A 14,729-nucleotide genomic window follows, 5' to 3' on the forward strand; every position below is an offset into this window, starting at 1 on the left:
GGCCCACTCAGTGAGAGATGGCACACACAGGGATGGCACTGTAGCAGAAATGCCAATCTTAATCTCCCACAAAAAAAAAAAACAAAAAAAAAAAAAAAACTGTCCTACAATTACTATCTCCCTGCAGTAATGTAAGCCAGGTATGGCAGGCAGCAATAGGAGTGGACTGATGCACAAATTAAATAAAAAGTGTGGAAAAACAGAAAAGATAGCTGTGCAGAAAGGAAGGAACAAGAGGATATGTGCTTTGAAAAAAGCAGTTGGTTTCCACAGTGGCGTACACACAGCAATACAGCTATCACGGAGCCTTCTAGGGCAGCCCAATGAGCTACAGCGCTGAGGGGAAAAAAAAAAAAAAATAGCTTCCACAGTCCCTGCACACCGAAGGTGGTGTTGGACAGTGGAAATCGCTGCAGCACAAGCGGTTTGGTGGTTAGTGGACCCTGCCTAACGCTCTCCCTGCTTCTGATGAAGCGGCAGCAACCTGTCCCTAAGCTCAGATCAGCAGCAGTAAGATGGCGGTCGGCGGGAACGCCCCTTTATAGCCCCTGTGACGCCGCAGACAGCAAGCCAATCACTGCAATGCCCTTCTCTAAGATGGTGGGGACCAGGATCTATGTCATCACGCTGCCCACACTCTGCGTTCACCTTCATTGGCTGAGAAATGGCGCTTTTCGCGTCATTGAAACGCGACTTTGGCGCGAAAGTCGCGTACCGCATGGCCGACAAGCACAGGGGTCGGATCGGGTTTCATGAGACGCCGACTTAGCCAAAAGTCGGCGACTTTTGAAAATGATCGACCCGTTTCGCTCAACCCTAGTGTATAGTGTCAGTGTATAGGTAACACACTGACTCACCAGTGACGTCTCTAGGTGAAGTCCTTCTTTCATCCAGCACAGACCGCCATCACTTCATCCAGCCAGGACTTGTCTCTGCAGGAAATAACACAGTTATCTAGAGCTCCGCTTGCAGAACACATTACTTAATTTTTTCCAACTTCTACATTACACCACATGAAGAAAAAGAGGCAACATAGTGTCACTCTACACAGTAACAGGACCGCCCCCCAATTTAAAACAGTGTCCTCAAAAAATAAAATAAATACATCACTGCAGTAATAATATCCCTTAATTAGCCCCTATGGTAATAATAATACCCCCCATCCTGGCCCCGTGTGTCTCATTCCTGGCTTCAGCCATATGTTCACCCATCCAGCCCTCATGAGTATCCATCCTGCTTCATATGATCTCCCCATCCTGCCCCATCTGTCTCCATCGTATCCATCCTGTCCCATGATCCTGCACGAGCTGTCTCTAATCCTGCTCCATCTGTCTCCAATCATGCCCCCATGTCTTTCATCCTGCACCGTGTCTCCAATCATACCGTGTATCTCCATTTTGCCCCGTGTCTCCAATCATGCCCGTATCTCCATTCTGCCCCGTGTCTCCAATCATGCCCATATCTCCATTCTGCCCCCTATGGCTCCAATAATGCCCCCATGTCTCCAATCATGCCCCCTGTGTCTCCATTCTGCCCCATCTGTCTCCAGTCATGCCCCCAGTGTCTCCAGTCATACCCTGTATCTCCATTATGCCCTGATGTCCAGCATTCTGTCCCTGTGTCCAGCATTCTGCCCCTGTATCCAGCATTCTGCCCGTGTCTCATAGTCTGCCCCTCATGTCCAGCATTCTGCCCGTGTCCAGCATTCTGCCCCCGTGTCTCTCAGTCTGCCCCTCGTGTCCAGCATTCTGCCCCTCGTGTCCAGCATTCTGCCCGTGTCCAGCATTCTGCCCCCATGTCTCACAGTCTTTCCCCGTGTCCAGCATTCTGCCCGTGTCCAGCATTCTGCCCCGTGTCCAGCATTCTGCCGCTGTGTCCAGCATTCTGCCCCCATGTCTCACAGTCTTTCCCCGTGTCCAGCATTCTGCTTCCGTGTCCAGCATTCTGCCCCTCGTGTCCAGCATTCTGCCCGTGTCCAGCATTCTGCCCGTGTCCAGCATTCTGCCCCTGTGTCCAGCATCTCTACCCCAGCGTGTCCAGCATTCTGCCCCTTTGGCCAGCATTCTGCCCCTGTGGCCAGCATTCTGCCCCTGTGGCCAGCATCTCTGCCCCAGCATGTCCAGCATTCTGCCCGTGTCCAGCATCTCTGCCCCAGCGTGTCCAGCATTCTGCCCCTGTGTCCAGCATCTCTGCCCCAGTGTGTCCAGCATCTCTGCCCCAGCGTGTCCAGCATCTCTGCCCCAGCGTGGCCAGCATTCTTCCCCTGTGGCCAGCATTCTGCCCCTGTGGCCAGCATTCTGCCCCTGCATGTCCAGCATTCTGCCCCTGTGTCCAGCATTCTTCCCCTGTGTCCACCATCTCTGCATCAGCGTGTCCAGCATTCTGCCCCTGTGTCCAGCATCTCTGCCCCAGCGTGTCCAGCATTCTGCCCCTGTGGCCAGCATCTCTGCCCCAGCATGTCCAGCATTCTGCCCCTGTGTCCAGCATTCTTCCCCTGTGTCCACCATCTCTGCATCAGCATGTCCAGCATTCTGCCCCTGTGTCCAGCATCTCTGCCCCAGCGTGTCCAGCATTCTGCCCTGTGTCCAGCATTCTGCCCCTGTGTCCACCATCTCTGCCCCAGCATGTCCAGCATTCTGCCCCAGTGTGTCCAGCATTCTGCCCCTGTGTCCAGCATCTCTGCCCCAGCGTGTCCAGCATTCTGCCCCTGTGTCCAGCATTTTGCCCCAGTGTGTCCAGCATTCTGCCCATGTGTCCAGCATCTCTGCCCCAGCGTGTCCAGCATTCTGCCCCTGTGTCCAGCATCTCTGCCCCAGCGTGTCCAACATCTCTGCCCCAGCGTGTCCAGCATTCTGCCCCGGGGCCCCCTGGATTGCCGCTCTCAAAAAAAAAACAAAAAAACACGAGTTCTTACCTGGCCGTGCTCCTGCAGCGGGCGAAGCTCACTCCCTCCACGCAGGTGAAACACGCACTCGCCGACAGCTGACAATGACGTCAGACGCCGGCGACATGCGCACTGCGGCTCAACTCAGCTGCCAGCCTCCGACTGGCTGGCGGCTGTTAAATATTGACCTGCGGGCGTGGGCCCGCACGTCAATAGCATGCCACAGCGCCTGTAGGGGGGCCCCGGTGAGCAGATGAGATGGGGCCCGATGCGGGCTCCCTCTGCCCACCGGGCCCATACGCCAGTCATGGCTGTAATGCCCTGATGGCGGCCCTGTCCACTCCCATACTATGATGTACTCAGTGCCAGACTGGCCATCAGGCAATTCCAGCAAATGCCAGAAGGGCCTGTCTGGTCATGGGCTGCCTTGTCTGCTACGTTAATAGAATCTGTGTTCTCCAGACACCCATACTGTTAAGAGTTGTGATGGAGCACAAAGTTGCTGACTCCATCACTTACCCCAGTAGCCCACAGGTATCATTAGAAATATTGGTCTTGTAGAAAATGTTCCTTTCCTCTATCCAGGCTAATATTAGTAATATATCCCATCTGGTTCATGGGGACGGGGATGGCACAGGCCTGCGTGATTTCAAATGCCAGGGCTGAATTAGCCCCAGTCCGTACTTGGATGTACTTGTTTTCTTAAAATGACTAGTAATTGCTGCTAAAATGATCACCTACATATTGTGAGTCATAGATTTGCACTGTTGTGAATCTTTGTCTCCTTTCTGCTCTTCTGGCCATCCATAGTGCTGCGCTGCCCAGAACACATTATTGATAGATTGTGAAGCGCTCCTCATGCACTACCCCACATCCTCCACCAGATGGCGCACGTGCCGCAGGAGATTCCCGCAGAAGTCTTCCCCGAGTTCTTCACTCCTCCACTCCCTCCCAGGACGGACCCCCGCTCCAGTGCCCGGTAGTTCTGGTGAGAGGAGCCCGGTGAGAAGTCGCCCTCTCTCCACAACTCTGCCCTTTGGAGACATCATTGCGTTATTGGCATCTGTACCCTGCAGCGCGGAGTTGGATAAAGCTCAGCAGTTGGATGTTACCGGGGATGACGGCTGCAGGACCACGGGGCACGGCTGCCCATGAAGTGCTGCTCGCTCTGCTTTCCTGCAGTTTGGCGAGTGCCTACAACATAGATCTGGATCACCCCGTGCTCTTCCAGGGGCCCAATGGCTCTTTCTTTGGCTATGCGGTTCTGGAGCATCACCATGATGATACGAGATGGTAAGATGATGGTTTCCTGGTCACACATCCCTGGGCTGGTGCCCACCTAGTGTGCCCACCTAGTGTGCCGGCGACTGCTACATTCACACCTGGTGTTCACGTGCACATAGCACTTTGAGAGCTAGGAGCACTCTGACAACCCTGACCACCCTGACACAGGCTCAGCTCGCTGCCCTTGCTGACAGCTCAATACCCATGCCAAGGCAAAGGGATAGTTGGCACCGTCCCTGGCACTGAGAACCTGAGGCACACAAAGAATAGCATTAAGAAACATGGGATGAGACCCCTTGATACCTTTTACTTTCTTACCCTCATGTCTCTTTCGAGTTGTCTAATAATTGCCCTCCGCTCAGTAGTTGTAATGTCCGATACTGAGACCCCCCTCCTGTCACTGCAAGTAATCGTGCGCCAAGTTATTCAGTATTACTGGCAAATGGCGGCATGGTCAGCCTTCAGGTATTTAGGAATGGGCATGTCTGCCCGATTCATCCATTGTATTTTTTTCTTCTTTGGTCTTGTGATATTTGTTGATTATATATAAAGACAGAAACAGAACACATATAAAATAGACTTTGAAAAAGTTGTGAATTGAAAAGAATTGGGTTTAAAAGAAAAACAGGAGAAAAAAACACCAAAAAACAGACAAAAACGGCTGATATGTAATTATGAATGGGGCCCATGGTCCCCTGGAGTAGATGTCAGGGGCTTCAGTGCACTGCGTCTTGAGCGTCCGTGGACATGGTGTGGCCACTTAATGGCGTCGCGGTGGCAGTGATGCACAGGTTCTTCTCTCGGGGACCAAACTTCAGAATACTGATAATGTGTGAGTGTGTACACTGCATGTTTCTAATACTTTTATAGAAAGTTGGAAAGCCCCTTTATTGTTTTAAGAAGGCTCCTTGTGTGCAGACATCGCCGTGGCTGGAGACGTCTGATTCCACGTCGTCTGAGTGTCTTGTATGGCCACGACCACGAGACAGTGGGAGATAGGAGCTGCTCTAGCATCTCTTCTCGGATTTCCTTCCTCTGCTCTGCGCTCCTGAAGCTGTGGGAGTTTTCTGCTTATTGTGGAGACTTGTTCTGTAAATGTTCTTTACCAGCACCGGGTGTTGGAACATCTCATCATAAAGAAGCATGCCAGAGTGTCAGAGAAACTTCCTGAGTGCTGTAGACCAGTGGCATACAGAAGAGCGGGTGACGGGGTCTATACCCCTCCTATGGGGACAGTAACACTGGGTACCTAAACCAAAGTATGAATATACTATGCACCACTTCCCAAGTTATCATCATTAAGGAGTTTGAGGCAGAATTCTAGTGTAAAATAGTTCTGCAATGAAAAGTGCAAAAATACTGCAACTTTTGGTGTTTTCACGCCTGTCCTGTCTAGTTTTACCAAAGTTGGCAGTGCTAATTCAGGAGCGTTTACACTTTGGTGGTGTAAATTTTGCCAGAAATGTAGGTGCACGGCACTAATAAGCTATAGAATTAGACCCATCTACTCCACCATGTCCTTTCATTAACACTGGGGTGTACAATACCAGTATTAAAGGGGTTCTCAAGGGAATAGAAAAAAAAATTAACGTAAATGTCATTATACGATAAATAAATCCCGAAATGCATTTAAGTATCAAATGACAATCCTTTGTCTAGAGAAGTAACTAGTATAGAATTATAATGGCTGTCACATTGCTACTCTGATAGAAACCCTTCCTAGAATGCTAGGACTGATGTCAGTGAGTATGTGCAGCAGGAAGTGCCCCATGTTGTTATTCAGAAAGACAGGGCACACAGCAGTGTGAGCTGAGGTAAGAGGAGGCTGCTCACATTGCTCTCCACTATGGGTGCTGAGGACCCATAGTGGAGAGCAGTGTGAGTGCCCTCCTCTTACCTCAGCAGCCATAGTGGACAGCAGTATGAGCGGCCTCCTCTTACCTCACACTGCTCTCCACTATGGCTGCTGAGATAAGTGGCGTCGCACGCTGCTGTCTACTATAGCTGCTGAAGTAAGAGGAGGCCGCTCACACTGCTCTCTACTATGGGTGCTGAGGTACCAGGAAGCCGCTCACACCGCTCTCCACTATGGCTGTTGAGGTAAGAGGAGGCCGCTCACACTGCTCTCGTCTATGGCTGCTGAGGTAAGAATAGGCCGCTCACACTGCTGTCCACTATGGCTGCTGAGGTAAGAGGCGTTGCATGCTGTTCTCTACAATAGCTGCTGAGGTAAGAGGAGGCCGCTCACACTGCTCACCACTATGGGTGATGAGGACCCGTAGTGGAGAGCAGTGTGAGTGGCCTCCTCTTTCCTCAGCATCCAAAGTGGAGAGCAGTGTGAGTGACCTCCTTTTACCTCAGCAGCCATCGTGGAGAGCAGTGTGAGCAGCCTATTTTTACCTCAGCAGCCATAGTGGAGAGCGATGTGAGCAGCGTCTTACCTCAGCACCCATAGTAGAGAGCAGTGTGAGCAGGCTCTTACCTCAGCACCCTTAGTGGAGAGCGGTGTGAACGGCCTCCTGGTACCTCAGCACCCATAGTAGAGAGCAGTGTGAGTGGTCTCTTACCTCAGTACCCATAGTGGAGAGCAGTGTGAGTGGCCTCTTACCTCAGCACCTATAGTGGAGAGCAGTGTGAGTGGCCTCTTACCTGAGCACCTGTAGTGAAGAGCAGTGTGAGCAGCTTCTTACCTCAGCACCTATAGGTGAGAACAGTATTAGCAGTCTCTTCTTACCTCAGGAGCCAGAGTGGAGACTAGTGTGAGCAGCCTCTTCTTACCTCAGGAGCCATAGTAGACAGCTGTGTGAGCAGCCTCTTACCTCAGGAGCCATAGTGGACAGCAGTGTGAGCAACCTCTTTTTACCTCAGGAGCCATAGTGGACAGCAGTGTGAGCAGCATCTTCTTACCTCAGGAGCCATAGTGGTCAGCAGTGTGAGCAGCGTCTTCTTGCCTCAGGAGCCATAGTGGACAGCAGTGTGAGCAGCCTCTTCTTACCTCAGGAGCCAGGATGGACAGCAGTGTGAGCAACCTCTTCTTACCTCAGGAGCCATAGTAGACAGCAGTGTGAGCAGCGTCTTCTTACCTCAGGAGCCATAGTGGACAGCATTGTGAGCAGCCTCTTCTTACCTCAGGAGCCATAGTGGACAGCAGTGCGAGCAGCGTCTTCTTACCTCAGGAGCCATAGTGGACAGCAGTGTGAGCAGCGTCTTCTTACCTCAGGAACCATAGTGGACAGCAGTGTGAGCAGCCTCTTCTTACCTCAGGAGCCATAGTAGACAGCAGTGTGAGCAGCGTCCTTACCTCAGGAGCCATAGTGGACAGCATTGTGAGCAGCCTCTTCTTACCTCAGGAGCCATAATGGACAGCAGTGTGAGCAGTGTCTTCTTACCTCAGGAGCCATAGTGGACAGCAGTGTGAGCAGCGTCTTCTTATCTCAGGAACCATAGTGGACAGCAGTGTGAGCAGCCTCTTCTTACCTCAGGAGCCATAGTGGACAGCATTGTGAGCAGCATCTTCTTACCTCAGGAGCCATAGTGGACAGCATTGTGAGCAGCCTCTTCTTACCTCAGGAGCCATAGTGGACAGCAGTGTGAGAAGCCTATTCTTACATCAGCACCTCAGGTATCTCCAGTAGTATTAGTGGAGCACCACTTCCTATGTATGAAGGAAGGTGGAGCCTCCTACTGCACATGCTCACAGCCACCTGACCTAACACTCTAGGACAGGTTTCCTTCAGAGAAACAAGGAGGCAGCCATTTTAATTCTATAGTGATTACTTCCCTAGAGAAAAAAATGGTAATTTTTTAATTAAAGCACAACTCCATAATTTTTTTTATTTCAGCGCTGGAGTGGTGCTACTTTTGTAAGTTCCCTGTAACTATTATCATACTGATCACCCGCCACCTTCAGCTGTTCCCTGCTCCGCTCCGGTCCAATGTTACCCCAACGTCTGACTGACCAAATGTCAGAGATAACGGTCCCAAGTTCTTAATGTAAGTCTATGGGAGCCCCGCTCTAGTTCTCATTCTAGCTCTCATAGATTTGTATTAAAAAGTGACCTCCAGCTCGCCCAGCAAACACTGGAGTGATCCGGAAGGTCACAAACTGCTGGAGACCGACCGGACTGCACCGATAAAAGATGAAGACCACAGCTGGTGAGTATAAGACTAGGAGCAGATAACTTACATTTGTGGCACCTCCCCAGGGCTGCAATAAAAAGATACTGCTGGAGTGGCTTTAAATGTATTTAGGAATTTATTTATATTGTTGTTTCTTTAAATTATTTTACTTTTTTCTATTCCCACAGAACGCCTTTAATGAATCGGGCCCTTAGTCTAATGATGCACCAAATTTTTGAAGCATCCTAACCACTTTGACACTAAAGCCCTGATTTAGTAGGATGTTTTCACCATAATCCTGTTGTAAAATACATTGATATGTTGCAACTTTTGGAGTTTTTATGCTGGTTTCGGCCAGCTATCCCATAGTGGGCGAAGGTGGGAATGGGCACTACAAAGCCCCCACAGCAAATGTATCATAAGTTACTTCACAAATTGGCATAAATGACTCCAGAGTGTACACCAGCCCCTGGCAGAGGCACCAGACGCTTGTAAGATGCTCGAAATTGATTAAGAGGTGCCCAACTATTAATGAATTTGTCTCATCTTAGTCCAGCGGTGTTTTCATTAAGACTGAAGGAAACAACACCAGTCTTATGAATCTGGCCCCAATAAGTATTAGACAGTGTTGGTGACTATGCCCTAGTGTGGTTTCTGCAGTATATACATGGTTTTCTGCAAAAAAAAAATCTTGTACATGTAAATTTACTCTACTGAGAACTGGCAGGTCATATAAATGAACCAAACCTAATGTTTTCTGCCCCCTCATGTAGCCCCCCATGTAGGACCCTCACAGGGTTCCAGGACTCTGAGACTTTCATTTCCAGTTGTGAAGCCAGTACCTGGTGGATGGCTATCTCTGTGGGACAGTTTTATAGAATATACTTTTTTATATGGTCTTTTTCCAAGGAGCAAGATTCACAGAGGAAAGTTACAGTCATGGTGTGATGGAGGAGCGGCATTCCAGCATGTATCGTGTCCCCATCATGACTGAAATTCAATCTGCACTGGTATGTGTTCACGGCTAGATCACATGAATTAGTCATGTCTCGACTGCTTGCTTTGGATGCACCTAGTGAACAGCAGGATGGCCAAAATTCACGGAGAACTATGACTGTATACACTAAACTGTCTCTGGACCAGGCCTTGCCCTCTTTTGGTTATTACTTGGCCTGGCTGGGTGGCTCACAAGTAATCTTCATAGCTGCATGCACAAGGTCTCATATGACTTCCCGTCCCCGAGTGCTATATGCGAATGGCCAGACTGTATTGTGAAAATCACGGTATGGAAAATGCAGGCAGCGGGGGTCCGGCTTGTGTGTGCTCTGCATATGATACATGCCAATCCCCCCTTCTAAAACCTCTGCATAGCCAAGAGAAATAACACCTATCCCTGAATTACAGAAGGAAAAGGACTGGAAATGTTATATTATAAGCAAACAATAGTAATACGCAGAAGGAAGGTGGGATGGTTTATCAGTGTATCCCATAAACAACATTTATAACCATAAGAACAGGGGTGCCTAAGTGGTCTGCGTAAACAGATCGGTAGTGCTCATGTTTGACCATCACTCCATCCACTGAATACAGGAATGATATCATAATAGTCATAATATGTTGATGATCTATTTTTAGGGAAGGTGATCAATATCAGATTGGTGGGGACCTGGAACACCTACTAAATAGCTGCTCCAAGCTCTGGTAGGGATGGCTGGATGTGAACACTGAACAGAGCTGTAATACACAGCTCCATTCAATATATAGAGGGCCCCCCGCGTACTGCCCCTATTCTATTAGGAGATGTTCTGCAGTACCCAGCAACAGCCGCTGCACATTACCATTCCATACATTATTTTCAACCAGCCGTCACCGCCAGAGCTTGTAAGAGCTGATCAGTGGGGGTGCCAGGTATCGTACCCCACTGATCTGATATTGGTCACCTATTCCTAGGTGATCAGTACACTGTGATAGAATAATCCCATTAAGGGAGAGACAGTTTGGACGCATCTGCAGAGGGGCCGGCACAAGATGTTCTTTATACAGATGGGACTCTGTATTCATAGACACCATGTTATTGTCAATATGCATCATTAATGGATTTTCTTCTTTATCCTGCTTGCTCACAAAATACTAGATGTATTGCTGACTGGGCCATTGAAAACTTTAGTCCCACCATTTTTCAGTGACTTGCTAACATGAAGATAGTTGGTGGTTTGCTAGTACAGTCCTAGGCACAATTCGGCGCTGTCTCTACAAGCTTTGTGATATGGTCCAGCTTCTTAAACTCTTTTTGGAAAGTTGAGACATTGCATTGTGATTTTTCCAACTGGTAGAGATCGATATGAAAATGATGATATTAGTAGGAGCCTATTATGTATTATCTGAATTTTCAAACAAATATAAAGACAATGCTGAGCTTTTGGAGTTGGGACCATTGGGAAGCATCTAGATTATAAGAGCTGAATGAATTTTATAGCTTTAGTCTTTGGCAGTGTCCCATGTTAATCAGCTGTTAGCAATAATTTATATGCTTCACCGTATGGCTATGCTATATTATTCTGTTTCATAAAATGCACCATAATATAGGACTGCACTACACAACTGTTCAAATGTTAGTTATAATTCCACGGAAGAGGCAGCAGAAAATTTCTGAGGTAGCCATAAGATAGCTGAAGTCAATCCTGCCAAGCCTTAGATAATTATTACAGAAGAAGGGGCTTCCAGTATTTATTATAACAGGATCCCTTTAGGAGAGGTGTATACCTTGATCTGGCCCTGGCTGAATGAAATATTTAGAACTTAAAGGCACACATACACTTTAGATAGCTGTTTATCAAATGGCAGCTCATTCCCCCTACTGTCCCATACACAGGAATGCTTAGTTGTCCGAGTGCTCCTGTGTTCTCTATGAGACGGACGCTGCCAGACTCCCCTGATAGCTGCTTGTCTCCGGGAGAACAGATCAGCCATTGGCAATCTAACAGGCTGGATCCTTCGCTCCGCCAACATCATCTGTTTAGGGGACAGCCAGGAGGCCCCACACACAGATTGTTGGCCGATCCTGTCAATATAGGCAGTTAGCCTAACTGTATTACTAATGTGTATGGGGGCCTTCATTTCCCAAATATTGTGCAGATAGGCCAGAAGTTTAGATGCCTCCTGACATCGATTAGTCTGACATTACCAGTGGTAATTAACGTGCAACGAATATGCTCCTTGAAGTCTTCAGCTAATGCTTGCCTGCAAGTGTGCAAGGAGCCCTCTCCATATCTTTATCTGGCCTTACACCGCCCCCCTCAGGATTTGATTCTTACCTTTGCACTGCAGCCGCAATGTTTGAAAGTGGCCCAAATCGCTTTCTACCCAATTATCGCCTGAACGAGCTGCAGTATGAATGTTCTTTCCCACTCAAACGCCAAATAGGAAAACTTGTTTATGTGGACGGAAAGATCATCTTTGCTTGGGAGCATCTGGTGTAAATGTGCTACCAGCAATGAAAGTAAAGAGAAAGAATATTATATGAACACCCTTACATGGCGGCATGTGATTGATAGAAAACGACTGCCGACTGACTTTCTATTTCTCAGTTAATTTGGCACATGTATAAGGCCCTGACTTTTTCATGATCTCTAGATTTTTTCCACCTACTCTGTGGTGTTTCTTAACTGTTTAAATGGAAAGGATGCTATTTTGGACTCTCAGTCATAGCTGGTCTATTTCTATACTCTGCTAAAGCTAGATATATTGCATGATTTCAATTTTATTCTCAGTTTTATTGCTTCTTATGACAGCGAACGGCATTTTAAATGTTTGCATTCAAGTACTGTGTATTCCAGCAATATAGAGCAATCTACACAATAGCACACCTTTAAGATGTCTATTTGCTTACCTGACACCCCACTGATTGCTCCAAAATCCCCTGGGAGGTGCACAGGCCAGGAGACAGGAGAGCACAGCTCTTGGCTGAGCACTCACACATGGCGGGTACGGATTCAATAGAAAGCAGAGGATTCCATTGAGTCCTGGATTTTTCACTTTTCCTTTCTGCAGGCACTGTCTCTAATTTTTCGTGTGGTCAGAGCTAGCTGCTATAATACCTGCGGTACACAGTAGACAGAGACATGATGGAGTCCTGCTCTCCAATCCCAATGCAGCACATATTCCGAAGCAGCAGCACTGAGTACACTATATAGTAACAGAGCAATGGAGCTATGAATCAGCCCTGACATCTTTGCTCATGTTCCATTCTACATATTGTAGAATCATTGCTGACGTCCTATAGATAGGGCAGTGCTTATTGGGCTCGGGACCATGTCACATGTAGACATGACGTCAGCAAAGCACGATCACAACATTGCCGGGGCAGTCATGTGATTGCTGGTGAAAGTTCAGAAAGGGGCATTCTTTATCATGTAAGAGACTTACAAATATACTATTCTGTTGGGTGGCAGTGGTTTTTTTGGGAAATAAAGCTGTAAGACCAAGTTTTCTTTTTCTTTGCAAAGAACACTAATGGTCATAAGTGAGCTTCTTATTTCGTTTTACATAAAAATCAAAATAATTAGTATGTGTCAGTATAATTTGGTCTCCCAGTGAAGTTACAATTTCCAGACTTGCATATACCCAGTAGATGGTTATAGAAACTACATTGAGTTTCCAGGTCAGGGCTAGGGTGGGCATTCTGATAACTAAACACACTCAGGGTATGTTTCCACGGTCAGTAAATACTGCGGATTGGACGCTGCGTACAGCAGCAGCATCCAATCCGCAGCGGCCAGATGTTGCAGCATAGTGGATGGGATTTTATGAAATCCCATCTCCACTATGCATGCAGAGACGCCTCTGGCTTCCCTGTGTATGCACACATGCATACTCTCAGTCTCCGCTAGATAAATATCACAGTCCAAAGTATTGGATGCGGTGATTCCACATGGTTTAATGAACACATGCGCAATTACCACGCATACAAAAGCTGGCAGCGCTTTGGACGGAGCAGACATGTGCTGTGTCCAAAGCCCTGTCGGTTTGCGGCGGTGGATCCGCTTCAGTGTGTTAGCACAATTAACATGGTGCTCCGAGAAATTACCTGACTGTCTCTCTGATCTATATCTAGCAGCTGATCGGAGACCTCCGGTAGTGATTTGTACATACAGTGTCTCTGTTTAGGGCAGTTAGTACTCCATTTAGTGGTTATGCTACAATAATATGGCTGCATTGCCGATGTGCTTCCTATATGCAATAATCTATGAGGAGGAGATTACCGGCATTTAATTCTGTTACAGCCTATATTCACACTTGCAAATTGTATGTGATAATAGGAGTGCATGTGTTGCATCCCAATTGCCCATATAAAATAAGGGAACACATATTATGATAGCTATTCATTTTTCGTGCATGTACTAAATCAAAATCCAGCATATCATTTAGGGTCGAAGCTGTTACACCAGTTATAATATTTCTCTGTGATTTCTCTCATTGGGGAATCAGTGGATCATGGTGGTGTTTATAATATAACTCATCACACACTATGATCCAATATACATCGATAGATGTATGTACATTTCATTTAAATAATACAGTGGGGGGGGAAAGGTATTTAGTCAGCCACCAATTGGGCAAGTTCTCCCTCTTAAAAAAATGAGAGGCCTGTAAGTGACATCATAGGCAGACCACAACTATGAGAATCAAAATGAGAAAACAAATCCAGAAAATCACCTTGTTTGTTTTGGCAAGATTTATTTTGCAGATTATGGTGGAAAATAAGTATTTGGTCATTAACAAAAGTTCATCTCAATACTTTGTAATATATCCTTTGTTGGCAATGACAGAGGTCAAATGTTTTCTGTAAGTCTTCAGAAGGTTGGCACACACTGTTGGTGGTATGTTGGCCCATTCCTCCATGCAGATCTCTTCTAGAGCAGTGATGTTTTGGGCCTGTCGCTGGGCAACACGGACTTTCAACTCCCTCCAAAGGTTTTCTATGTGGTTGAGATCTGGAGACTGGCTAGGCCACTCCAGGACCTTCATATGCTTCTTACGAAGCCACTCCTTTGTTCCCCTGACGGTCTGCTTTGGATCATTATCTTGCTGAAAGATCCATCCAGATTTCATCTTCAATGCCCTTGCTGATGGATGGAGGTTTGCACTCAAAATCTCACAATACTTGGCCCCATTCATTCTTTCATGTACACGGACCCTTTGCAGAGAAACAGCCCCAAAGCATGATGTTGCCACCCCCATACTTCACAGTAGGTATTGTGTTCTTTGGATGCAACTCAGCATTATGTCTCCTCCAAACACGATAAGTTTTGTTTCTACCACACAGTTCTACTTTGGTTTAATCAGGCCATATGGCATTCTCTCAGTACTCTTCTGGATAATCCAAATGCTCTCTAGCAAACTTCAGACGGGCCCGGACATGTACTGGCTTAAGCAGGGGGAC

At 47.5% G+C, this 14,729-nt stretch overlaps 1 protein-coding gene across 1 annotated transcript in view; it reads left to right on the top strand.

Moving 5' to 3' along the window:
* Positions 1-3,872: 3,872 nt before the first annotated feature.
* Positions 3,873-14,729, top strand: part of ITGA9 (integrin subunit alpha 9) — an 823,989-nt gene continuing 813,132 nt past the window's right edge. Inside the window, exon 1 of the mRNA XM_077269347.1 lies at positions 3,873-4,177. Coding sequence (XP_077125462.1) covers positions 3,990-4,177 — 188 coding nt within the window. The 5' untranslated portion in view covers positions 3,873-3,989. The remainder of the gene's footprint in view (positions 4,178-14,729) is intronic.

This window comes from Ranitomeya variabilis, chromosome 6, assembly GCF_051348905.1.
Source record: "Ranitomeya variabilis isolate aRanVar5 chromosome 6, aRanVar5.hap1, whole genome shotgun sequence".
NCBI lineage: Eukaryota > Metazoa > Chordata > Amphibia > Anura > Dendrobatidae > Ranitomeya > Ranitomeya variabilis.